General features: G+C 40.1%; 1 protein-coding gene across 2 annotated transcripts; it reads right to left on the bottom strand.

Annotated features, from left to right (window-relative positions):
* Positions 1-236: 236 nt before the first annotated feature.
* kcnk2b (potassium channel, subfamily K, member 2b) lies at positions 237-27,857 on the bottom strand. 2 transcript variants are annotated; one of them, XM_085771037.1, is made up of 7 exons: positions 27,416-27,857; positions 25,677-25,993; positions 15,297-15,414; positions 9,691-9,851; positions 6,098-6,293; positions 3,807-3,952; positions 237-1,114 (listed from the first exon to the last, which is right to left on the bottom strand). In XM_085771037.1, coding segments are annotated over exons 1-7 (1,296 nt in total). In that variant the 5' UTR covers positions 27,417-27,857; the 3' UTR covers positions 237-757. The 2 variants fall into 2 exon arrangements, with proteins under 2 accessions (XP_085627163.1, XP_085627164.1); XM_085771038.1 differs by having other exon boundaries at positions 3,807-3,949; positions 27,416-27,636.

Genomic DNA, 27,857 nt, shown 5'->3' with positions numbered 1-27,857 from the left:
GGACAGACAAGGTGTTGCTCAGTCTTTCATGCACCACCATCCTCACGTCCAGTGTGGTTTTTCAGTAAGGCACAAGTAGGTTATTCTTTCGGGTGAGATGCTGAATGTCAGTCATGAAGGAAGAAAAAACGTCAACATTCATCTCTTCAGTGAGGGCAGACTGACTGGTGAATGCAAGGCATATAAATTCATACTGTAAGAAGTGGAAAGTAAAAGAAAATATACAGTCCAAGCACTTCTATAGCAATGAGGGTCCTCTTTATCTGATGCAGATTTTAGGGCCTCTGAAAATTCAGCAGGAGATGAGCACAGATACATCTATTGCTTTCTACATTTGAATGTATTTATTTCTGTGTTTACAGGCTTTTTATGTATGTTTATGTGAAGATGATGTTCAGTGTGTTGCTACCTCAATATGGGCTTTCATTTCCCTCCTGCTCAGAGAGAAAGTTTGTTAAACTTTTTTTTCCCAGTCAGGAGCACGCCTCTGATCTGGCTCGATCACAAGCGCAGCCATCGATCACGTTGGCACGGACGTAGAGAAAAGATGTTGGAACATCTGAGCTATCACACCGTGTATGATTTGTTTAATGTGTGTTAGAGTATATAACACGCTCTTGGTCTTCAGTCAGCGGTTGGAGCACAATCCATTCGTATGGGGTACCTCATCAGTGATGCTCAGCACAACAGTGTTTATTCAATGTGCTGTTCTGGACGTGTTTCACTCAGTTCCTTAAATCTCATTTCCTGCCGCTCTTCATTTGAGATTTTCGATGACGGCGATCTCCCGCCTGTCAGCATAGTCTGGGCTGAGGCCGTTTAGATAGAGGCTGCCGTTCCTGGTCAGAGCCCCCGGGACAGGACTGAGGGAGAGAGTCAAGTTGGGGTACGCCTCTCTGTCCTCGTACAGGTTGGCCGAGAGCGTCCTCTTGCTAGGGGTGAATTCCTGGTTGATGGCTGTGTTAATGCCCAGCTCGGATGACAGCTTCCGCTTGATGGATGCGGCGCGCTGAAATTTGTCATAGATGTCAACGCTGAGTCGCCGGCGGGTCTCTTTGAACTCTGCTGACACGTTTGCTGTCCACTCGGCAGCGTGAGCTCGAAACTCCCCGACCTGCAGAAACAGAGAGAGAGAGAGAGAGAGAGACACTGAAGATTGATTGATGCCTGCAGGCGATCACGGCTCAAACTCCTCCCGATAATGTGTTATCTGAATAGACAAAAGAACCAGTGGAAGTTTGGTGCAGATAGATTTTTCAAGAAATGATAAACCATGCCCGGGAATAAAAGAAAAAGTTAGTTATCCTCTAAATTTTTATGTGCACAAAGAGACACCCTCACATTTAACTGAGGCCGTGAAGTGCGTGGGGGTTAAACACCTTCATAGCTATGTAGAATAAAGGAAGTGGAAACACTACTGGCACTCCTGTCTTTTTGTCCCTTTTTTAAAATGTTAAAGTCATACACACACAAAAGCCATGACTTTCTCTTTTTAATGTTCTCTACGCACTCGTATCAGACAGAATATATTAATAGGACTCACCAACCTAAATGTGAACGGCAAACTAATAATTAATGTCCACTCTTCTGAACATGAACGCCTTGTCCCTTGATCCCTTCAGACTCTTTCTTTGAATGTTCTTCCACATCTTGGTTACTCTCCAGTCAGTGATGCATGTGACAGTAGTCTGTAACTTCTATAACTATCTTTTACAGCCTATGTGCATCTGCAGGTTGAAATAGAAATGAACGGTGAACTGTGGTAAATGTTTTAGAGCTGCATGCAGTGATGAGACAGCATGCTGTTTCATCTGCCCCTGAGGCAAAACTTGCCATATACCCTCAGACTCGGTGAATGCCAAACCTGAGTTGCTCCCCTCTTGATGTTCGTACCCCTGCACTCCTCCTGCTCCCTGACTCTCCCCACCTCACCTGGTGGACGCCTGCTGTGCTGATCCACCTCTGCCTCCCTCTGGATCCATGCTCAGCTCTTTCCTCCCCCTGCTCTTTCCTCAGCTCTCCACTGTTCCCGCTTCAGTCCAGTCCACCTACCACCTCACCAACAACCCAGCAAAAAATACATTTCATATCGTGTCTGTGCTAGAAAATCTTACAGCCGTTACACAGTGAATTCTTGTTCACACCTAAACTGTGAGCCTCAAGCGGTAAACAAGAAACGATCTTTGTGTGTGTCAGCACTGTGTCACCCAATGGCCCTGGTTCCTGGAAGCAATACACAGTATGCAGTATCCACAGTATTTGTTGATCCTTTAGACGAGAGGAGCGAACACATCATTGATCTCTCCTTGATAATGCATTAGCTTCTCCAGGCTGTTCATTCATCTATTTTGCCGTCTGGGGTTCTTTCTGTTTAAAGTGAACTTTGGAGCTTAAATTAAATGTAGTATAGTGTGCAATGCATGTGTTGTTTTTATGTGTGTGTGTGTATATGTGGAGCATACACACTTGAGTACGTGCCGTTTGCTCACTCTTCTCACTTTCTCTGCTTGCTCACAACCCCCCCCCCCCCCTCACCACCAAAACCCCCAGCGGTCAACCACAACCGTCTCTCACTAATGTAATTCTCTGTAGAGCCCACAGCCTCCACAGCTGTACTCCTTATTATGTCTGTAGAAGGATTCCCTCTACAGATACTGCCATGTATCCCCTCCTGCATCCACCCTGCTACACAGTATACAGAAATACAATGAGCATGTATAGTTGGTTTATGCAGTAGTATTCTGAGTATGTATGTGGATGCACAAGTCGTTTTCTTGTTATTCATGGACCTGCCAGAACAGCAAGGACCATTATTACTCAGAACACACCAAATATTTCATCCAGCTCTTGTATGAGATGGTATTTCCTCCGCATGGAGCAGACGGGATGGAGATTCATCAATATAGATTTATGGTCTGAAGAATGAAGTGGAAAACACTGTGGGGTATAAGTCTGTCACTATGAGGGAAGGGTGGATTTAATCACACCTGTGAATTTACTGCAAACGTCCCTCCACCTACAATATTTGTCATACCATGCTGGTTAAGGCCGGTGACGGGGAGTGTAGGGCAGCAGCATGAAGAGGACTAATGCAGGTGGAGCTGCTCTGGTATCAGTGATCTTTTCTCTAAATATAAAAAGAAAAATACCTCGGCAGCACACAACATGAAAACATATCAGCATGATTTGACCCGCTCTCTGAGGCTCTGTTTTCCACTGTACTTCCCTCACTTCCAATTGTGGAGTGATGTTCTGAAAGTGGCTGCTGTCGGCTCCGCTTCTGTGATTTATTGTGCCAAGACTATCAAGAGCACACAGAAGTATAGGAGACAAGGCTGAATTGCGAATGAGCAATAGGACACACAACACAGGAACAGGATTGGGATGGCACAGGATTTTTTCTTATTCTATTATGGATTAGGGTGGAAAAAGGTATATTTCAAGGACTGGATCAAATGTAATATGGATGGACTCTGTATGGCTAACACACATTAGATTTATTTACTACAATAAATGGTATCAGAACAAGTTATGGTTGTTTTCTATGGAAAGTATCTAATTTCTCCAGAAGGTTGCTAGGTATCTTGATATATGTTTGCTTGTTTTTGAAGAATAAGTCTCTGAATCTGGTGCCACATTTGCGCTAATAAAATAAGCTTGTATCGATTCATTTTGGGAGAACAACCTTCATGACAACTGACTCCTAACATCCTCATCCTCATCATTATTAGTGGTTCTTCCTGTAGCAAAGAGCTGTTTCTCATCTCACACCTATCTCCTCAAGTGTGATCCACAGCATCACGTACCTCCTCCTTAGTTTTCTTGGAGATGACCCTGAACCAGTCTCCGATCATGCTGAGCACGGCTGCAAAGTACGCGAGGCCCACCAGGATCCACAACAACACCACAGGCTTGTAGTAGTTCAGGTAGTCTGGAGTTACTGAGCCCGCTGCTGAAGACAGAGACAAAGACAAACTAAGTAGGATATAACACATCCATCATCCACACATTTGTTACTCACCATCCTAATGAGAGAAAGAAACCCACCAGGATGAGTTCCGTGTAAGAAGACCAGGTGTAGTCGGTTGAGTCAGTTGAGAAAACTGTTCTTTAACTTTCATTATAGTATTACTTAATGAGACTTTGTCTCCCCATTTCATGTCTCTCTGCAGTAGTGTGGTCATTAATTGCCCCTGGGCTTTATGGGCAAGACCATTTTGTAAGAATTTAACAATAGGAGGATCAGACCAAGGAGTATAAAGCAAATCACACAATATTATACATAGAATAAAATACTTGAGGACCGCTATATATTCTTGGAATTTTTTGTGAGCTTGGTGCTTAATGTTTATGAAGCATCAAGGTGGAATAATGAGCACTTCACCATGACATAACATGACATTTTTACCCATGTAACAAAATAGATTGTACTTTTTTATTATTTTAAAAAATGAGATACTGTGTTTTAATATACTGAGTTGGCTACTCACATAAACATAAACTCAGCAACTTGGAGAGTCTTGATGATGCAAGAAAGTTTTGCAGGAAGACAGTGGCCTGAGTCCATTAGCAGTGCTTTACTGTAGAATAATGGTTCTTTAGATTTAATCCCTGATCTGTTTGTGTTATATTCACAAACAGTTCAGTTTGGCCGTCTGGCTTTTCTGCTTCTCTGTTATATTCAGATAAAAGTGGATGGCTATTGATTTTAGGTCGGTTAAATAAACATATAATGTCTGATAAAGCAACTGAAGCTGTGCTGGGTGTACATGTATATGGATTTCCTAAAACGTAACCTTCAGCACATTAAAACGAGGTCTCAGCTCCCACCATCTGTGCTGCTATGAGCTCTTCCAAAATCTCAACTGCGGTGAAGCAGCACGGGGAGCGTGCTCACTGTGCTGTTAGATAACCACCGCTCACAGTAGCAGCGGGTTAACTAACAGCAGTCCAAGCTGATTAGTTTACTGTAACTACAGGGTTTGGCAGAGGTGGTGTAATCTAATCTATAATCATTAGCCCTGCTCGGCAAAATTTAATTTAGCAGCTAAGTGTTTGTGATTTATCCCATCTGCCTCTTCATTGTTGACTGTCAAGCAGGTCACATCTAGCTAGTACTGTACCACCTGCTCACACACACACACACACACACACACACACACACACACACACACACACACACACACACACACACAAAGGTGCACACAAGCCGTGTGCTTCTCTATGTGTCTCTCTTGTTTCTGACGTTTAGTCTGTGCAAATTATTCTTTAGTTATTATAGTATGTGCTCTCCAATTAAACAGTTTACAGTGCTGAAAAGTATGAATGAAAAAAAACCCACACTCAAATCATAGTGCCATTGTAACACATACTTCTGTTGGTTAGCAGCTTAACATACTGTAAAGTCTGGGAACTGCTTGGCTTTGATTGATTATTTTATCCATAAAATCCACAGTGACTTCTGGTAGTCTCTTATTTCTTATTTCTGTTGGGTTGGAGAAGGCTAGCTATCTGTTTACAGTCTTTATGATGGGCTAGGCTGAGTCAAGCTAACCAGCTCTTGCCTCCAGCTTGATATTTTTACCACATAGATATAAAAATTTATTGATTTAATTTTCAGCAAGATAGATATTAAAATGTTTCCTTGATTTAATTGTAGCCGAAAGGGTCAGTTAGCTGTAGCTACATGTTTCAGTCTTTTCTAACATCTGGCTGATAAATGTGTATGAAGGTGAAAACGAGGCATAAAAGGAGAAAATGTGTGTAATTTATTGTATTCAGTTGAGGGTTATCACTTGTGGCACCATTATGGTTGATTAAAAACAATATTGTTGTTTGACACAATGAGTTAACAGATGGCAGTGCTAAATATAGTTACAAATGCTTTAAAAAAAAACCTGTCAGAATACATGTTTCATAATGTGAAGGCACGGAATGTAATAACAGGCTAATGGCAGGCTTTTCACTGTGATGCACATCTGTTGAGTCACACTGACTCAACTGGGAACAAGTCAACTATAAAAGCAATGCTTTTTTTTCCTAAGTGAGTGCCAAACATTTTAAGACGGACAGGAAGTAAAGAAGAAAATCAAGTAACCTTTTTCACCAGCAACAAAGTCTCCGAAGCCGATGGTGGTGAGGGTGATGACAACAAAGTAGATGGACTCGAGCGTGCTCCAGCCCTCTATGTGCTTAAAGATGACTGCTGGCAGGGCCACGAAGATGAGGCACCCAAACAGGATGAAGAGCAGCGTGGAGAAGACGCGGATCTTTGTCTGGCTAACTTTCCATTTCTGCAGAGGAATCAAAGAATGATTGTAAACAGAGATTCATTCCATATAAAGGAAATAGCCTTTAATTGGTGGGAGAGAGGGGACGGCTCTTAAGAATCTAGGGTTGATAGTGTTACCATCAAAAGTGATTATTGATGTAGAAATATCTCTTATCTAAATAAAATCAAATAGAAAGTTTTTTTGCTAAAATAAAATATGATTATCTTCATTGAGTCCACAGTCAGGTACCACTGACCTTTTCTCATATGACTGTAGAGAAATTAACACTTGAAAATGTGCTGCCTATTTCCCTTTCTCTCATTTCCCATGGGCTTTTCCCCATTCATTTTTTTTTTTTTTTTTGCTTACTTCACATTGTGATGAGTCACTTCCTGTGACCTCCTTCAAGGAATAAATTTGCTAACATCTCAAATGACTGACTGCCAACCTTGTGTGACATAACTTTCACTGTCAGATGGAGAACGCCCACCAGAGCTGCGGAGAGATGGCACATGACTTGACATGCCTCTTATGTCACTGTAATATCAATGACTGGGCTAATATTTCATGTGCAGATATCCTGGGATTGATTATTGTTACAGCCCATTGCTATTAACTGTAATTACAAGAATCTAACTTATACAGCAGCGGTGCACCTCCTCCATGCTGACGTTCGCCTCTTTTGCATCACATTTCCAGTATGTTCTATATCCTGCTGTGTTTTCACTCAAGGTGACTGCTTTCAGCTGGTTCCCTGTGTTTCGTGCCCTTTTCCCATCCAGTTATGTAAACCCACAGCACCGTGGCTCTGAGGTGAAGCACAAACTGTGATGTCTGATGTCCTGGCTTTCATTATGCAAAGCGGTTGGGTAGAGTTCACAGACACCTACAGTGAGCCTTACATGCCCAAATTACCTGCAGACTAAACATTGACGTATTCCAGAGGGACTGATGAAGCCAGCATCTGCACCGCACAGCAGTGACTTCGGTAGCTGTTACAGTTAATCAATTTCCACTGCTCAAACAAGCTGCCACCCTCCCTCCCTCCCTCTCCCTCCTCCACCTCCTCCACAGGGAGAGAGGCCACAGAGGCAACCATGAGACAAAATCCTAATTCAGGGTTCCCACTCTTTTTTTGAAATCATTTTCCAGGACTTTTCCAGCTGCTGCAGTCTGACAGACATGTTACAGTATTAGGCCATATACAGCACATCGCCCTGCCCCATTCATGCTTTGGAGAAGTTGTAGTTCGACAGTTGTACTTTATTTTGTACATTCAACCAGTTTGTTTCTGTATTTATTCTTTTCTCTCACCCCCAGACATTTGGTTTAAAGATGTGCAATCTTTGTCTCTACCTTATCTATGAAATAATATTTTACGTGCTTAGAAATTAAGACACATTTATCATAGAACAACGCAAAAACGTGTTGTTTTTGTTTTTAAACCACACCTAAAACAGCTCTCTTTTCTCGCTGGGCACATCTTTGGAAAAGAAATCCTTAGCGGGGTCTGATGAAGTCAAAACGAGCTCTGGAAGCTGATGTCACCATGTGATGAATAATTTTCCAGGACAACTCAAGCTTTTCCAGGACATTTTACCCTTTTTCTCAATTTTCATGTGTTTTCCAGGATAATTGGTCAACCATTTTCCAGGTTTTCCAGGATGCGTGGGAACCCTGTAATTTACCTGTTTCTCCCTAATGTTTGAGTTTTAGTTGCTATAAATAATACATTTTTTCACTCAATCATTAGATCAGTTCTCTGTTTCATTTTCTGCTATATTTTATAATCAAAAACAAATGGCACACTTGCAACACGTGTGCGACTTTGTGACACACCACACTGACATCCACAGATGTTAACGGCCACTCAGCATCTAATAAACATGTGTGTCCGACTGTGAAAATCAGTGTTTCTTCCTTCATCATGTGGCAGAAAACTAATCTGGCCTTTATTTTCTTTTCATCTTTGTGAATATCATGTTTTTTTTAATAGAAATTCAGGCAGGTTTCATTTCCAAAGCACTTAGAGGCAAACCCTCACCAGTGGTATATTCAGGAACTCATTACAGTACTTGTGTATTCCCAATACTGTACAGCCCTGTACTCATCTGACTCTTATATCAGCTACTGTATAACTGCTCCTCATTTCAGGACAAAAGCCCACATGCATTTGTCTCCAGACAATACACAACACTTCACCCATTAGTATGAGGATGTATACAGCTCCTACTGTATACCCTTAAAAGAAAATCACATCTATTCCTTCTTGGCCTTTCCTTTCAAAATCTCATTTATTTTTATATTTTCCACGGTCTTTGACTTTTTGTTGTTGTTGTACAGTAATGTGCCAAGTTTACACCTTTACTACATGTCCTTATGTCAATATTTTCTTTCCATCTATAACTTTTCCTTTTTTTAAAATCTTTGTGAAGCACACTACTGTACCTACCTGCATGGAAATGTGTCAACGATTTAGTGATTTGTTACTTTACAGACAAATTCATCAATCAGCTGCACACTCTGTTGTATAAAAGATTTATTTCATGAACATCGGGGGCGTTTCTGGTAGATACCAATGAAAAATGTAGTTGCCTGTTTTTACAATGAGGAAATGAAATATGCTCACTCAGGTTGGTTTAATCTGTAAGTGTAAACGTGTTTATAGTCACTGTTCCAGACAGATAATATTGATTTGTGCACTGCGAAGCTGTTTGATTGCTTGCAGGCTCCAATTAATGTAGCCTCTACTCACATCCAACATGAATGATGGTGACTTCTAACTAACTTGCAGAACAGCAGCACATGTGTTTGTGTGCATATTATTGCTGTGTGTGTCTCTACATGAACAGGAGTCAATGCATGCCTACAGTACACTGCAAGGCATGCAGACAGGACTATGTCATTATTTAAGAGTGATGTATTGATCCAGGTGTGTGTGTGTGTGTGTGTGTGTGTGTGTGTGTGTGTGTGCTGCTGGTTTATTCCACTGGAGTGAACAATAAAACCACATGGTGACAACAGTCCAGAGCGTTCAGTAAAAGAGGCAGAAAAAAAAAAAAAATCACAAAAATTTGAAATATGTCTTTCAAATCAAGCTTTCAGTAGTGAAACAAACTGTCAAACATTTTAGTTTGCTGTTGGCATGGCAACCCAAAATCTGTATTTCCTTATCATACTGCTGAAGTCGGAGGCAAAAACAAAACCTGCACTTTTGAATGTGAAGCTTTAGGGCCACTTGAACTGCATCTACAACACTGACACTTACCACAGTGCTTTATAACAGTTTCACAGCTGCCTTTGCTCTACCTGGATAATTACGTTGTCAAAATGTCAAAATAAAACCGCTCATTGTACACAGCGAGGTGCAAATGACTCTCAGAGACAAAAACAGGTTCATGCAAACAAAGCATCTCACCACAATCATCTTCTCCACTCTGGCGATGCCCTTCCCAAAGATCGTCCCCAACTGGTCTCCAACGCCGGCCAACAGGAATCCAAAGAGAGGAATCCCCAGCAGAGCGTAGATTATACAGAAGATCCGGCCTCCCTCTGTGTGAGGAGAGATGTTCCCAAATCCTGATGAAAGAAGACAAAAGGAAAATTATCATTCATACACTTCAGTTTGTTTCACTTGGACTCTTTTCAATCTGGATTTTTTCTTAGCACTTGTCCTTGCACTGTGTTTTTTCTACACAGTATGGATTTGTTGAGGCAAGTATATCCTGTGAATGCTCTGTTTTTTTCTGCAGCGGCAACGAGTAGGTTTGTTTATTGCTATTTTTTGTTGCATTGTATTTCTAAGGGAATGGTTTTTGGTATTTATTTCTATGATTTATGCTGTTTCTGTTGTTGTTGTCTGGGACTTCTCTATGGGAACCCTATGCTTAGTTTCCCTACAAGCACAAAGTTGAGCTAGAGCCTCACAAAAAGTGCCCAAGGATAGTTGCTGTAGATATCATGTCTTATTCATGTGAATCGTATTTTCATTGAAGCTAGTAGAAGTCATTCAAGTTTAAACTAAACTTGGCAGACAAGAAAACTTTTTGCTAAGACTGACCTGACTGTAAAATTACTGCTGAGACACAACAGAACAACCCTGAATTTTGTGAAATTTCATAAGTGTGAAATGGATGTCTGACTCAGACGAGAGTTGATAATTCATGCTCTCTGTCTGAAGCAGAACCGAATCTGACATTAATGAAAGATTTTTTTAAAAAAGAAAAGAAAATAAATACCAAAAAGTGAAAAGACAGACTGTACACGGTGCCTTGAATATACACTCCTGAGTTCATCACTGGTTCGCTGCCTTTCATCTTCTCTCCTAACCTATAATCATGTGTAGCTAGAAAAGCAGACAGAGCGTCATAGAAGTTCATATCCTGGTAAACAAAAATCTCCAAGTCCTGTGTGTTACCTGAACTTGACTCCACATCCAGCAACACAAGTTTCATTATTTAACCTTACATAAGGATTCTGCATAATGAACTCCATCCACTTTTCTTTACTAATGCAGTCATCTGTCTCAGGATAGGAGCTGCAGGGAACCCTCTAATGACTCTCCAGTCTCACTTTGCAGTAGGGTGACACTAAATGTGAGAGGAACTGTCAATCAAGTCTCTCTAATTTCATGATTATTTCAACGGGAGACAGGAAGCTGGATTAGTTTTTAACACCTCCGGGTGGCCCCACAGAACGGAGGAAAAACAGCAGCTCATATAGTTTCAAGCTGTGCTATTGTTTTTAATGAAATCACACACAAATAACTGTTTATATCCTCACTGTCATTCAGCATCATTCACTCAACCATCTCAGGGTGAAAACTGAGCAGTGCGTTGTTTAATTATAGCAGCAATGGTCAGGGCCGGGCACTTTTGAAAGTGAAAGTTTCAAAGCTGTAGCATATTGATTTGTTATGAATTTTGAAAGTTTTGAAGTTTAGAGGCTTGCTGGAGCGCCGCCATCAGGACTATTGTCTTGTGTCTTTGATTTCTCATGTGGAAATGTTGCACGAGCTGAGGCTTGAACTCACAATCTTCAACGCTAAGAACCATCCTCTATCCACTGAGCTAATTAGCAAGTGGAAAAGTCACATGTAGCTTCACAAATTGACTAAGCCAGTCAGTCACCTGTGTGCAAGACAGCAGCTGTTAGCGTGTAAAGACAGATTTCAAGCAGCTGTCAAAAATTCAGTTACTAAGACAAAAATACACAACTTGTATCTAGACAGCATGGTAATTTGTTTTTAACAATGATTTATTGGCTCCATAAGTGAAAAACTGATGTTTAAAAATGTCATTTTTGCCTTGATTCCAATTGTTCGCATGAGAGTGAAATTCAAAATGTTGTAAAAAAAAATTCAGTTTTTGAGATAAAATTCTGATATTTTCCAAACATCATCTACAATGACAAAATTTTGTCATTTTTTTAATGAACATTGGAAATGTAATTAGTAAGAATTTGCAAGTATACTGTATGTTTTCAATACTGCTTACATTTTGATGCACTGTAGGCTCAATTTTCGATAAATCAAAAATCTGTGTGGATCGTTTGTGTAGGACAGTCTGGTGTCTGGTGTCAATTGAGCAAAACTTGTGGGAGGAGATAGGTTTAATAAGTTTTACAGTTTTACGGAACAAATTAAGAAAAAGCATACTCGATGGATGGATAAAACCGGTTTAAAAACATTATCAATTGTCCAAATCAAATATCACATAAATGACACAGAAAACCAGGGTTAGCTATATAAAAATACAACAAAAGATAACTTCAAGGAGGAGCACATGGTTGTCCAAAACATTAACATTTAGAACTAATCTGTTCAGATTTTTCCTTTAAATGATTTAATTAAAAGGTTAACCACCTAACAGATAAGAAATACCAATAATGAATTCATTAATTTCTCACTTGCCTACAAAATTGCCTGCATGAATAATACATAAACCTTAAAATGTCCTTTATACTGACCTAAAGCCTTGAAGTGAAGAACAGCCAAACAGCCAATCAAACAAAAAGCCCATTTGACACAGTTAAGTGTCTGTTTTTACTGTCTCCTGGAGGAGTGAATGCAACTGCAGTGGTCAATGGACTTAATGACTTCCTTCTAAACTCATTAAGTGATGCTGAGGAGAGAAAAACAGCACAACACTGACCTGAGTGAACTCATTAACTTCCATTAAAGACCGTGTGGTTGTGTTTTAGGTTTCATTTGCAATCAGACGCTGTCATGGTGAGTTTCAGACAGTGCTAAAGTAAGCTGATAGAGAGGGAAACACTGCCTCATTGTTATCGCTGGAACCATACTCTATAATTAGACACATTTAGATGTTGGTCACGGTGGATTTCACATTGAGATTCAAGAGTAAGACGTTTTTTTCATGGTGCAGTGCATCACATGGAAATGTTAAAGAAAAACGTGGGGGTCAGTACACTTGTGCTCCACTGGAAATAACTTTACAACAGAGTCCGAGGAGGACAAGTGTGTAAAAATGAACTATAATGATTTTCTCTTTTACATACTGGCAACAAAGGACGACTCCTTTGAGACCCGTTTTGATCTGTACACCACAGGGAGTGTGAATTTCAGCAGGAGTAGAACAGCAGCGGAGACGTTACTAAGGAGTCCCATAGGGAGAAAACGCCGTGAGATCAATCATTCATGTACCTCTTTTACTCCCGGAGGGACAGAGGAGGAGGGTGGGAGCAGCAACAGATACAAGAGTAACTCCAGTTCATTTTCTGGTTAAAGTATATAGATGAAAATAAGTGGAGGGGGAACGAAGATGCTTTGCTGCTACGTTGCATATTAAATTAGATATCTCCGTGTGAACAAATCAATCTGTGGATATGGATTTTTGCTCAACCACCCCAATTAAAGGTAGCATAAACAAACAAACAAACTGTAATATCTGACAAGCCTGCGGAAATGTTCTTCTCACTGACAGATAACATGCACAACGGCTTTAGGAGGCGCTCCTCTGAAATGTGATTTGTTTGGATAGGTGGCAACAATAGCCAGAAAACATTTAGTGCCAGTCAGACAAAATTATGATGATTTCCATCAGACAGCACAGTAATTATACTGTATGCTGTTTATACTAACAACAATCAAGTAACACACAAAACATCTGTGAGCTGGAGCAGGACAGAAAACAAAGCTTTTAAAGTCAAAATTGTGAGATACTAAGTCAAAATAATTAGATAATAAGTCATATTTATGCAATAATAACTCAAAATTATTTCTTATATCTTTTTTTTCATCAAGTGGCGGAAATGGGCTTTCATATTTTTCAACCTTTTCTTTGAAGTTTGATTTTTCCAGAAGCAAACCAAACAAATCGATGTATATTAAACAACAGTAAAGCCATGGCGCTCTCCTTTTTCTCTGCCTCAGCAAACAAGCTGCCACGGCTCATTTCATCAGAAAACACCACTGCACGTTCAAGTCAAACATCAGTAAATCTGCCTTGCATGAAGTGAGGGGGTTCAATTTCTGTAAATCACAGCAGCAGCAGCAGCAGCAGCACCTGAACGAGAATTTAAAAAATACTGGCAAGAAGCTCGTTGTCAGGTGGATTGAGGGAATACCCACAGTGCTGCTTTTCACACCCACACGTAGTATTTATCAAAATAGTATAGAATAGAAAAAAAATCTTCATATTGCAAGTGGGGTCCTGGATAAATGAAACCCCACAGCTTATAAGCTTATGTGGAAAGGTTTGTTTGGATGAGCCGGACAAGATTAGAGTGGATGTGTTTATGTTTGCATTTGTGTGGCCGATGTGTGCTGTTGCCATGGCCAATTACTATAAGTCTTGCAGTTTTTGGTGAGTAGAGGCAAAAATACATGCTCAAGGTTGGCTCACTGAAGTCTCTCGCAATCTTTTAAGATCTGCTCATCTGAAACAAGCACACTCCGTTTTCAAGCGAGTGAGAGCAAAGTTATATTTTTACAAAGCGAGGCATTACATTTTCTAATTGGGGGTTGAGCTGATCTGTCAAGGTCCGATTGGAGGCGCCAGATGAGCTGTCGGACGGGTTTTATATGTGTATATATATGGGTGTGTGTATGTGTGTATGAGAGAGAGAGAGTTCCTTTTTCCTGATTAGTAAGCTCTTACAGCTGGAGGTGACATGGAGAGCGATGGTGTAAAGGAGATGATGGAAAGGGGAAGTGTGTTAGTGTGTGTATAAAGTGCCACTGGCTGAGACAGATGACAGCTCTTTGATTATACAGCACAGTAACTAAGAGCAAAAGGAGCATTAAGGGCCCTAAAAATCATATTCTTCTTGTGTAGTGTCAGATCCCTTTAAGCTCCTCAAGTGGCAGTTTTTGCTCAGTTAATCAGATTAAGAAAAAAAAAAAAAACACATCAAAGTGCTGCATCACTTCATTGAGACACACTCCTCGGGAATCGTTTTGATGTAGAGCAAGATAAAATGACACCAACAGTCCAGGGCTGCAGCAATGGCTTGTCAGGATGTTCAAATGCGTATTACTGTAAGTTGGTGCAGTCTGGGTCTGAGTTGTGTCAGGTACTTGGAGCTTGGTTAAGATATTTTGTGGGTCATTCATTTCTCTAAGGAGAAAACAACATCTTTCTTTGTCTTGTTGAGGAACATAACAGGCTCTGTATTTCTTAAAGTTGGGGCAAGTGCAATGGAAAGTTCAAACTTGAGGGAGACTTGTGATGTCTGTGACTTTAGTCCAAGTGCAATCTTACTGCAATGAAGCACAATCTGGAAAAAGCCGATGGTTTGTGCATAATTTTGCTATGCAAGTGCTATTTCATGCCAAAGTGGTCACTAAAATTGCACTGCGGCCCCCACCGGCTTTGTGCATGCAGAACAATGACAAATGAACTGTGCTTATGAAACACTTTCCAACATTTCTGCCTTTTCGAAAATAAATGCCTTATAGGCGTTTTCAAAGCATTTCATGCAGCAAGTATATTATCAGAGGAATCTACAAAGAGAAAAGCTTAGGAACTGAGTCGCTCCAGAATAATAAGTCATTCTCCTTACCGATGGTGGTGATAACAGTTCCAGCAAAGAAAAAGGAGGAACTGAGGTCCCAGAGGCTCGTCTGATTGGATGAATTCCCTGATGGGTTCACACCTGCACGGACGGCTGAAACCACTTGCTGAAGCGGAAATTTGAACACAAAAAGAGAGGAGTTAGAAAACCTTCCCTCTCACTGGGAGAGTGGTATGAGGTGGGCTGAGGAACACAAGACAATTAGTGATGTGCATCAGGGTTTCTTGGGGAATAGGTGACAACAACGGTAAACATCCAACCAAAACTAATTAAGAGCAGTGAGAGACCACGAGGAGGATCTGTCACAAAACATATGTACATGTAGTCTTCAGAAAAGAGTAAGGGCTGGTTATATCGATAGAATCTTCAAGTAATTATACTTTATAAACAACATGTGATCACAAAGTATTTATTACTCCTGCATATTTTACCTGTTTGGACATATATTTTCACATACACATTCATTGCACAAGCTCAATTTTTTTCATACCCACTATTTTTGAAACAGTTATCTTTGGACTGTAAAACTACTGTATCAAAACACATAGTGCTTTCTAATGCAAGAGTTTATATGATGAGTCATTGTGTTTGCATTAATAACATTCATAAAACTCAAAACAAAACAACAGAATTTGTCTTTCATTCAGTGTGTGTGTATGTGTGTATTAATGCTTAGGAAGCGGCCCAGAGCTTATTTCTAGCTAAACTGCAATTTTAACATATTTGGTCCTGGGGCAGATACATAAAAACAATAATCACCGTACTCACTGACAACATCACTTAACTGCAAAAGCAAATACTCATATTACTCATTAAACAACTTCTAAACTTTAGTTCTGTCACAGTCTAGGCAAACAAGAGGAGAACCTGAAGTCAGAGTAACAGCACTCTTGGGATTTGTAGTTATTTGACACTGCTCAATCACAAGAATAGTATGTGTACATGTTGTGATTGCTTCTATCTATTTTGAAGTTGATGCAAAGATTGTTGCAGTGAGATGTATTTGTAATAAATCACAGTAGAGTGAGTCGTACTGTATCAGTGTGCGGTGGTTTGTTTATTTATTTTTAATATTATTATTAGGAATAAGTGTACATTCACATGTTACTTAGTCGTAACACTACTGCCCAACACTGTTAGTGTTATGGGTTAAATGAGTCACTGTTTGTACCCATAAACAGGCGAGAGGATTTGATTTGGCCGGATAAACTAATTTTACACTGTTATCCTCATCTATAACTGCTGTGTGGAGACCATCAGAAGACATTAATGTGTTGAGTTTTAGTTTAATGATCACTGAGAGAGTCGATCTTAACACAAACGATACAGTCTTGCACAGCATTACCCTGTGTTTGCTTTATCTTTAGGTCTGACTGTGACAGTAAGAGCCTGAAGCTGCTTCATGATGACAGTTTCCAAACAGAGCTGATCTACAACGCTACTGTATATGTTGGTGTTAACAAGATACAAGATACAGATTTTTCCTGTCATTGAAGGTAGATGTGCTGTAATAATGTAGAAGCATCTTGCACATTCTTTCTATATAAAACTCTATGTGGCCACAGAAGGGAAATTTGACAGTAGCTATTATGTGACACTAGCTTAGTCTGTGTGATGGGGGATGAGGTGACATAGGTCATCCACTGACTTGGGTGTGAGTGCGTGGGAGAGCAGTAGGTGCGACACGGGTCGATCTGCCTCCACTTTGCGGCTTTGAGTGTGACGAACCAATCTGACACCAGACGGCTGCGAGAGAAACAGCACAGCAACATGTTTTTCCCGCTCTGGTCTTCGCTCTCATGACGGCACGTCAAGAGGGAAGTAAAGCCACCAGCTGGAGGGAAAACACACCACTGCACGCCTCCTCACACCCACGGCCATCTAAACATAGGCAGAAGGAGCTGTGAGGCTCAGAGCCACACGCTGGAAGATGTGCATCCATGCTAATGTGTGTTTGTAATGCAGATTTTATGATCTCATACTATGATCATTTCCTGACTGAATTCAGTGTTCAAAAGGCTCAACCCCAATCATAGCATAGCAACCATTACATGTCACTGCAGGGCCAGATTCTCTGTCTGAGGGCTTTGAATATATTTTTCTCACTTTCAAAGCTAAGGAGCACATCAGAAATTGGCGTATAGATGACGCCAGCAAGTGCATTTCTATGTGGTTCTTGGATTAAGTGCTAAGTTTAGTTTGAATAGTTAGCTATCTGCAATTCAATTCAATTCAATTCAGTTAAAAAAACACTTTATTAGTCCCCAGAGGACAATTCTAAGGCACATGGAGAATGACAAGACAGAAGAAAACAACAAGACATCAGTGTAATATCCACAACAATATGCATCCACTGATAGATAAAAGCCAGTGCAGAGTACTAATTAAAAATAGATTAGAAAAGCAAATTAAATACAGTATATACAACGCACAAGGTAGCATGCAATAAATGGCTACTGGGGAGGTATAAACTCAGGCTGGCAATCTGTCTAACCGACTGTCTATCTCTGCCTGAAATCATGGACCCACTGTTTGATATATTGCTTCTTTGTCAACTGCAGACAAAACTATCGAGACAAGAGAGTGCTCAATTCCTCTGAATGCTGTCTTACATTAGCGTGGTGTCTCCAGTTTTTTATTAAACCTGACAGTATCTAACACTGTGTAGTTCACTGCAGTGATAAAAATTGTCTCTTGGTGCAGGTAGCCTCTCGATAGAGACTCGTTACTGAGACAAATGAAGCCTTGAAACCTCAGAGCAACATGTGCAAGAACTTTACTGGACTGAAGTTTTCTTTTCCTTTTTCACTTGCAACTAATAACAAATATTCTTGTGTGCTAAATGTAACACTTGTGTTAGTGGAGTAGTAGTATCTACATTATAAAAAAGTAAAACGTAAAATAGAAAAAAGCTCCAGGAATTCAGTATTAATATTATAAGAATAATTTAATAATGTAGACAACAGCATGTAACAATGCACATACGCCCCTACTGCTGTCAGTTTATTCTGCATGCATACACACGCACATACACACACACAGAGTTCAGGGTCATTTGCAATGTCAGGGTGTTGTCTGCTACGATCCATCATCCTTAGTGAAAGTGAGAGAGCTTTTCATTAACCTACGACTGATGCGTGTGATAACACTGCAAAGACCCAGCGTGTGAGTGGTGAAGTGGACGAATAATGGATTGGAGATTGAGGGAACAGGGGCACTAATGTAACAAGACTGTTAACGTGACATGTCAGGTCAGAGGGCGGAGAAATAAGGTGTAAGGTGTCAGATGTGTGTGCGTGTTTCTTATTGATACAAGCTGACAAACACAAAGACACAGACAACAGCTCAGGTTGGTCCACTTATAATACAAAAAAAATCCTGTATATTTTCTATCTTGCGAATAATGTTGATGATTTTAAGAACTCACAATTTGCGAGCGGCACGCAGTGTCTATACAGGATGTACTGTATGTGAGTAGTGAAGTTTAATATAAGGGTCTGGAGGTTGGGGTGTCAGCTGGATATGCAACAAGTACGATTTTTTTTGTTTGTGTCGTACCATAGAGGCTATAGCCTACAGTACATCTTTTAAACCAACTAGACTGTTGCCCATAAAGCTGGAATATTTATTTTATTTTTACCTCCTCTAATGAAGTGTTTTTGACAATGGGATTTATTCTCGATTAGATAAAATGTGATGATTTGTTTAAATAGGAATACATTAGAGGAATGTGTCAGAAAACAAAATTATTCCAACTTTAGGGGCAACAGTGTACAATCATGATCTTTCCCGAAATGCAACTGTATTTGAAATTCCAAAATGTCAACATCGGATCTAAACCCTACACAATCAGGTGCAGCTTCACACACCTGCCCACACACTTTCTCACAGTTTTCACATTTTACGATTTCCGATTCCCACTTCCTGATCTTGTTGCCTGCCTATGTATGTGTTATATCTCCTACCTGTACTGTATTGCCTTTACCTGTCTGTTTGTTTATCAATGAATCTGTCTGTAAGTCTGACTGACCAGTTCCTCCACTGACCTGCCTGCCTCCCTGTGTGTCTTTACTTGGGCCAACTCTTCCTGTCCTGCTGCCCACAGTCCATAAGAGTTTTTATCTGTTTTATCCCCTGATCATTTCAAAATACAAACAACAGAGAGGTTTCAAGGATAAAATTCTGCGCTTATCCACTGTTGCCTCTAAACATCATAAATCAAACCACACAATCAGACGGGGCTTGGCTCAGTCGGCCTCCTTTGTTTCCCAGCCAAAGCGGCCACATTAATTCACTGTTTTGGTACTCAGTTGTATGCTAACTAACTGTGACCAGGGGAAAATAAGACGGAATAATGTGGAGACCACACTGGCTGTCTCCGAAGCCGAGCCAGGAGAGATTGAATCGTCTGAGCCTTTTGACATCACTCACTTTTTTTTTAATTACTCCCTTTGAGAGCACATTTCTCCTCAATCCCCCTGGCTGACTGGCTTTTGATCAGTGGGAGCCTACAAAGGTCGACGTGTGCGTGCATACATAATTAAGTAAAAGTGAGTGGGGGACACCTGTGTTGAAGCTGCGTATACCATTAGAGGAGAAGTAGTTGTTTAAATGGCTGATAACCATTTGGTTGAACTGTTGTTGTGTGAAATCACAAAGTCAGCAAGATTATTTTTTATTTCTGGAACTGTTCTGTTTAAATCGGCTCACACAGTCTTGATAACATTATGAAAACACTGAAATTAAATTCTTTAATTCTTCCCACAGGCAAATCCGAAAAGTCTGAGCAGCATAACCAGTGATGAATTGTGTTTATTCTCCAGTTTGTTTCAGAGGTCCACGGCTGAGATTACCCTGTGTGACCTGTTTGTTTTTGTAAACCATAATGAGCACAAACTGATTCAGCAGAAAGGTCAGTGACAGAAAGAGTCAGACTTTGCCTGGAAACAAATGTTCAACTAGCCCAGAGACATTTTTGAGGACAGGGGACAGTTTCACATCAATTAACTTTTGGCTGAGACAGACAGAGACAGAGCTTGGAAATTAGAAGACAGGCCTCTTAGATAAACAGCAGCATCCCCAAGCTCATACTGAAGGCCATACCACACTTTTGCCCCTCAGTTTCACTGCTGCCCATTTACTTATTAAAGGTTCATTGTGTAATAATAATAATGTAGGCTAATAATGACAAAATCTGAACATACTACCGTTGAATATATTGTATGAGTGTATAATCTTTATAGAATAAAATTTGTTTCATAGCCTTATAATTATTCTTTTTATACATATAGCAAGGGTCACCTTCACCTCTAGCTACTCATGCTAGCAGCTGTTGTAGCCTACTCATCATTACACAGCATCATGCAGGTTGCTTTAGCTTCAGAGGAGATGATCATGCATGATGGGCTGTTGGTTTGATTTTCAAATGTATATTGTATCGCTTAAAGTGCCAATTTATTGTGAAAACTCATATTTCAAATGTGCAAAAACAAACCCACAGTGTAAGCTGAGTGATATCCCCTTCAACAATTTATTTTCAAGTAGTCTCCAGAAAAATGTGTTATATTACATTATATTACGTTGCCTGATACTAAGACTTATTAAGACTTGTAAATCATGTGATATTAATGAAGTAGGTTAATTACAGTAAAAGTTTCAGCTAACAACACAAACTACACTTAATAGTGGTGAGGTAATTATGGGTTAACAACAGTGACATTTCAAGCAGTCGCCCCATCCTCCTTTCACTTAAACAACTGTTGCCGTGGCTACCACTCATCTTGGCTTAATGAAAAGTAGGCTAAGTGTGTGGATTTTTTTTTTTTTAAGTAGGACTTTAAGTACTTGGCTTCTGTGGAGGAAACTGGATGCTGTGCTTATTTTTTGGCAACAATGTTGATGTGCTGATGGTTAAAATATGAGACTTGACAGCGTGTCTTTACAATGCAATATTAATGCATTAGATATTAATGGTAACCGATACTGAAATGACCCTTCAGTCTGTACGTGCGCTGTACTGCTTACTTTAATAATTCCCAAATCATCCACCAGTTTTGCTGCATGCATAATTACCTAATATTTTTACACTACTATACAACTTGGGATTATTCTGACCTTACTTGATTATTTCTTGGCAATTTCTCCACAAAAAAATCACTGCATTTTAGTTCAAAAGTTTTACCCTTTTTTCACTGCACAAATGACCCCCTAAATGCAGCTTTGTTAATATGATGACAACGCTTTGCAAACGGGGTAAATGGTCAGATTTTGGGTTAGCCTTTTCTCTATCTAACCTCCAACCATTACCCTAACCCTACTTGTTATGGGCAGACAAGAGAAAATATCAATTTGACTTATTTGTGGTTTTCTTTTCATACTCCGGGGGAATAGTATCTGACAGCCACACTTCCAGCTGTCAGGATATGTTCCCCACAAGTGTGTTGATAGTGATTTTGGGAATAGCGTGATGAAATCCACAGGGATTACTTATTACATATAGACAAGTCAGCAGTATCAATTTGACTGATTTGTCATCTTCCTGTCATAATGAACTCAGTGGGAACAATATCTGACAGCCATATTTTCAGATGTCAAATCTGTCCCTGACTGTCTGGGAGGCACGTGCAGAGGGGGACCAGAGGGTGCTGGAGCACCTGCCGCTTTGCCCCTTGAAGCCCAAAGTGCCCTTTTGTCTGTGCTTTTTTTTTTCTTCTTGTGTGTGTGAAGGCCTGCCTGTGGCCCTTCAAGAATAACATGTAACTAATAATAATTGAATAATTTAGAGAGCCTAAATTAAATGATCTGGTCACATGATCCACCTAGACATGCCTGATGGCTAAAAATCCAATAGGAGAATAATTGCTAAGTGAGTGGTTCTGCAGCGGTATTTGTGCAATTAATAGTAAAACAAGGATTTGAACTGATATTTTTTCACCCTCTCAATTAGACATCTCAGTACTATTTTTATCTCTCTCTCCTATTGGATGTACGATAATGGGATATTTAGTCACTTGTTTTTTTTCCCAATCAGCTAAATATTAGCATTATCTTCTTTCTCCTGCATGCACCTGGGGTCAAAGAAGAAGGGCCTCATCTGACATGGCTGGGTTTGTTATTCCAAATTCAGAATCAGAAGAGGGGGAACTAATCTTTACAGGTTTAGTGTTAGGGTTGACCTGACCCCTGACCCTAGGGTTAGGGTAGGTTGAGGTTAGAGTTAGGGCTGGGATACAATGATGAGACACAATGATGACACTGTAGTAGCAGCGCTTCACTGTGACCAAAGTGTAAGGCTAACCAGATGCTGCGTTAAACTTTTGCATATAGAAAACCAAACTGAACATGATCTAGCTAGCAGTTGCAGAGATATTTTCCTCAATAGATCAAATGTTTGACCTCTGCTGATCACTAAAGCAAACATAGCTATCTGTATGACAGTTCATTAAAATCCACCTGATAAATACATGTGTGGTACACAGTGTCATCCCCAGTGCTTCACTGCTAATGTTGCTAAAAAATAATAAAAAAAAGTGGTGCAGGACTAGCACTGTTTGCTGCTTTCATTATTTTCTGCTGCTTCCAACTTTATTAATCTCTAACATGTCAAATGTTTGCACCACAAGCAAAAACAACAGCAACAATTATGGTGAGTGTGCTACACCAACAAATGCCTCAGGGAAACAAAACAAAAGAGAGAGATTTCATTAAAAAGAAAATTTAAATGAAGAGAGAGACAACCAGCATTGCTCATGCTGAATAAAACCACATGCCTGAGGTATAATTGGCTATTGTTTGGTTTTCTTCACAAGAAAGCAGCTTTGTTGAGGTTATTACCTCAAAATTGTCTGATGGATAATGATCCTAGAAAGCATCATCACCATCTTCTCAGAGCAACCTGTGATCAGCAGATCTTAATCAAAAGCAGGTTTGTCTGCCTTGGTCAGTTTCAATATGGTCAGACCGTACATGAAATAAAAATCTTCTGGTAACCGACACAGTGAACAACAATATGGGACATAACGAAGAAAAAAGAACTGGAAATGTATCAAATCACAATTATTTGGAACATCACAAGGCCCCTTTTACTGTACTTTCTCAAGGTGCTATATCCCCAAGATCAAAGCCTGGTGATGGAAAAACTGATCATTAATGATTTATATAGATTACACCTCCCCTCCATACCTTCAGCATGAGTGATCTGAAGAAAATATTGATGGAAACATCCATTTGAACTTCCAGCAAGTATCTTTTATTGAATATGCATAAACTAGACTTTGAGATCCTGTACCTGTCATACCTACTGAAACCCAGAGACACTGCACTGACAGTCTCCCCCACCAATGTTGCGCTATATTACAGTAACTGACGGACGACCACTATTTCACTGTGTGTTACAAGATTTTCACAGATGTGGTCATAGAAGTGGCAACAGTGACTGTAATCTCGGTTTTAGACTTCTAACTATGAGTTTTTTTTTATTTTGAATATTTGTCAAAAATGATAATAACGTTATTGCAACTTTGTTGTTGCAGTGCATTCATATCATAGGCAACTATTTTTTTGACCATATTGGCAACTGGCGTATTTATGTAATTGCATATATTAAAAAATGTTAAACCTAAATAAAATGTTTATTTAATGTCTTACAAGTGAGGCCGGAGGATGTTTTGGCATTTGGAGGCACCTTTAGTGCTACAACTGAATAAGAGATATATAATAAGAATAAGATACTTCGGTCCTTGCACCAAAATTAGGTAGACAAATCAGTTTCCCCCAGCATATAAAGACCATTTAACTCTGATACATTAGAGGAGAAATCATCATCTAGGTCCAATACACCTGCTAGATTCCCCAAGAGAAAATGCTTTTCATCAGTCCTGACAAGTTTGGTTGTTGATGGGCTGCACTAATCCATAGGAAGAGTCAATGGATGGCTTTCTCCAATTGAAAAGTAATGAATGTTGAATTAAGGGATTTCATTGAGTCTACTTTATTGTTTAGTCAGAGGGACCCTTAACCAGAACCTTTGTCTGATGTGACTGTTACTAAAATTGCAGAGACCAATTCACAAATTAGGGACTCCTCTGATATTTTTACATCTACTTCTGACCCCTTTCCCCCATACATTTATATGAAGTCTATGTGGAAAAACAACCACAACCACACACACACAGCCTGAGTTTGGCTAAAAAGTGATAATGGACACCCACAGAGACGTTCCGGTCAAATTGCCTGATGAGAGTTGTAATTTACCGCGCTGGCTAAAACACTAGTTAGTAACCATGGCAACAGAGACTTTTCTTCAGCGCATCATGACCACTGGAGTCTGTTACACGGTACATCAGTAAGCAGTGCACTGGCCTTCTGAAATAAAACTTTGTGTCACTGAACGTTAAGCCATCATCTCACTTCCCTTCACCGATCAACTATTAGGCTGCGGCCACAGCGGGTTTGCTTTTTATCGCCTATGGACGAGAGTTACTAAATGACAATGGGCGCCTCGTCGGGCAATATCCCTTATGAGGAACATCTAGGATGTTTGTGATGTTTATCACCTACTTTACTGTCAACGTCCATCACACATAGCTACTCACAAAAATGCACACAGACAGGTTTACAGCTTCTTAATGTCAGTGCTCACAGAGAGAAGATTGTGTGTCTGTTTAGCTCTGTCTGTGCAATGTTTGACTCCTGATGTTAAGGTTGTGGGTTTGATTCTCATGTTGACAGAGATCATAACCCAGCAGCCTCCCCCATGGCATTTCTCTTTTCTTTTTTAAAAAAAAAATCTTAAATAGTCCTGCACAGGGCATTAGTAAGCTTTAAGCCTTCATTAAATAATGAGTAAAGCAATGTCAATATGTTTGACATGTAAATAGTACTGCCTTTAGAAAATAAAACCTGCACGTCAGGTTTCCTTGGATGCTTTCCAATAATATATTTGTGGAAGGAAATGTAATTATAGATCTGCTGTGGCAGGAGGAAGCAAAAGGCACAAAAACAATGTAGTTACGCTCAAGGACAGATGATGGTTTGGTGTGGAATTTGTGTTTAAGATGTAAAAACAAGGCACGTGAAATAGGGACAGTGTTTGATATCAAACAGCCTCCTGGGGGCTATATAATAAACATGTATAAACAAACAGCTTTTTGGGATGTTGCTGAATAAATATCCTCAGGTAAAAGGTCTGCCAGTGTTTACTCCCAGGCTCAGAGCTACTGCAAAGCTGTTATAATACCAACATTAACCCTGGGGAATAGATTTTTTCTTTTCATGTATTAAAACTATATTCATAGGAAACCTGAGCATCATCATCTACAGGAGAGAAAAGACTTCCATTATTTACATATCATTGATCCTCTCACCTACCTTTACAAGATCCTCTAGCTCAGATGTGTTCACACAGGTATGCGTGACCAAGAACTCAATTTTTTCTTCAAGAATGGCCAGTTGCTGGAGGCTCTCATGAGGCTGCTCCAGCGCTCTAAACACTGTTGCCCCAATGATGAGGTAAAGCACCACCAGGAAAAAGATGGCTGACACAGTTTTCCACCTCATGACGGTCATTCTGGTGTCACAGTCGTCGTCCTCTGGGGTGTTCAGCACAACTGGTTTTGCAGAGAAGGACAGGCGAGGCTTGGAGTTGTGGGCAGCAGACTTCGGGTCAAGAAGGTCAGGTGCGGCCACTGCAAAGAGGTTAACCGATTATTGTGGATCTCTATCTATCTATCTATCTATCTATCTATCTATCTATCTATCTATCTATCTATCTATCTATCTATCTATCTATCTATCTATCTATCTATCTATCTATCTATCTATCTGGCAACACCATGTTCCCTGTAGGGTTGAAACAATTTACATGTAAGTATAGATCTGTATTTAACAATCAATTAATGTCCTTTACTCTGATTATTATTGATCATTCTCTAATCTGGAGTACAAGGTGATCTTCATTTGTTGCAGCATCAGGTCAAATCTTCAACATAAAAGATCAATTCACTGACTATTTTACAGAAAAAATATAATAAATTGTGAGGCAATAACAATGTGAAGAAAGTACCTTGAGCACTGAATTAGTCACTACTGTCATAACTCATTGATATTAAACTCACCCAGGACAAATCTATCCCGCAGCAGTGTTTCAGATTATCCTCAATAACACGCTATTTATCATATTCTCCTCCTTCCAACCGCAATTGAATTATGGCTTTTCAATCATGTACTCATTAATATTTGACACATGAGATCTCGTGGCACCCGCTGCTGCTGTGTCGTTACTGTTACAGTTTCTCTCGTGATACTTTTATTTCTTTCCATCACGAACCAGTGGAACAGCGCCTCCCCACAACGTCAGATGATCTGCAGCGGCTATGGGCTCATTTTCATTCACAGAGCGTCCAACGCGATGTGTAGGAGCTCCATACCACATATGATATAAATGCATTAACTCAAACAGTTACATCAGAACTTATATGGCTTATATATTTCTTTTTTTCTTTCTTTTTTGTTGTTGCTTCTCTTGGTTTAATAATGGAAATCCTGACATCTTCCTGGATCCACGTTCCTTAATATATTGAGATATTAAGTTTGTATTTTCAGAGTAATGATAATAAATGCACATTTTTGTACTGTAATAACAAGGGTTCAACAGTGGAGCACGCTGCAAGTGATTTTTTTTATGTTTTGTGGTCCCACAATACAAATGAACACACTGTCTGAATGGAAGCTCATAAAATATTAAACAATCTTTACCAAGCAGCTTGTTACAATTACATAATCTGCCCATGTGGTCCATGAAGCCAGTATTTTACAGTAAACAACTTATTGACGGGCCCTGTTCCCTCAGCAATAAACTGAGACCATATATGGAATAAAGTCATAAAATAGAAATTGTTTAGTTACTATAATATTTGTAGAATTACATAACTGGAGTGGACATGTTTAAATAGTGAAAAGCAATCCTCAGAAACAAGCTCGGATTTGCAAAAGACTCGTGAAGACGTTTCTCAGCAGGTTTTTACATAAAAGCCACGCATAATAATGTGATATTACTGTTACTATACTATATCTACTGTTGAATTTCAACTAGTTGTCTCCGCACTTACTTCTCTACCATCTCTCCTCTCTTTGTTTCCTCATCGAAGGATCTTTTTCTCCGCCAAAGTGCAAACAATGGTCGATTCCTCTTGAGAGTCGCTTCTCTGGTCTCAGGTGCTCCCGCTGAGGGACGTGGTCCACATGGTTGTGTGCAAGCTGCGCTTCCCCCCTCCACTTTACAATCTCCGGAGAAAATACATCCAGGACATCTCGTTCCCACCAAAGAGACACGTCAAGACGGGGCGTAAAAGGAACAAGTGGAGCCGGTGGTTTCCACGAAATCCATCCAGGTGCTCGGAGACATCGTGGAAGGTTTGGCTCGAGGTTTGGATTTTACTGGTCGGGGGAGCTGTACTTCTTCACCTCCAACAGTGTGACACGCTGGATGCGCTGCGCACTCCCACTGCTCTGGTGTGGACGCTGCGCGCTTCTGCTGTGAAGAGAGGGAGT

Source organism: Trachurus japonicus, chromosome 24 (assembly GCF_045865225.1).
Source record: "Trachurus japonicus isolate A0001 chromosome 24, Traja_1.0".
Lineage (NCBI taxonomy): Eukaryota > Metazoa > Chordata > Actinopteri > Carangiformes > Carangidae > Trachurus > Trachurus japonicus.
The sequence above is the reverse complement of the archived record's forward strand: the minus strand, read 5'-3'. Positions and strand labels throughout refer to the sequence as shown.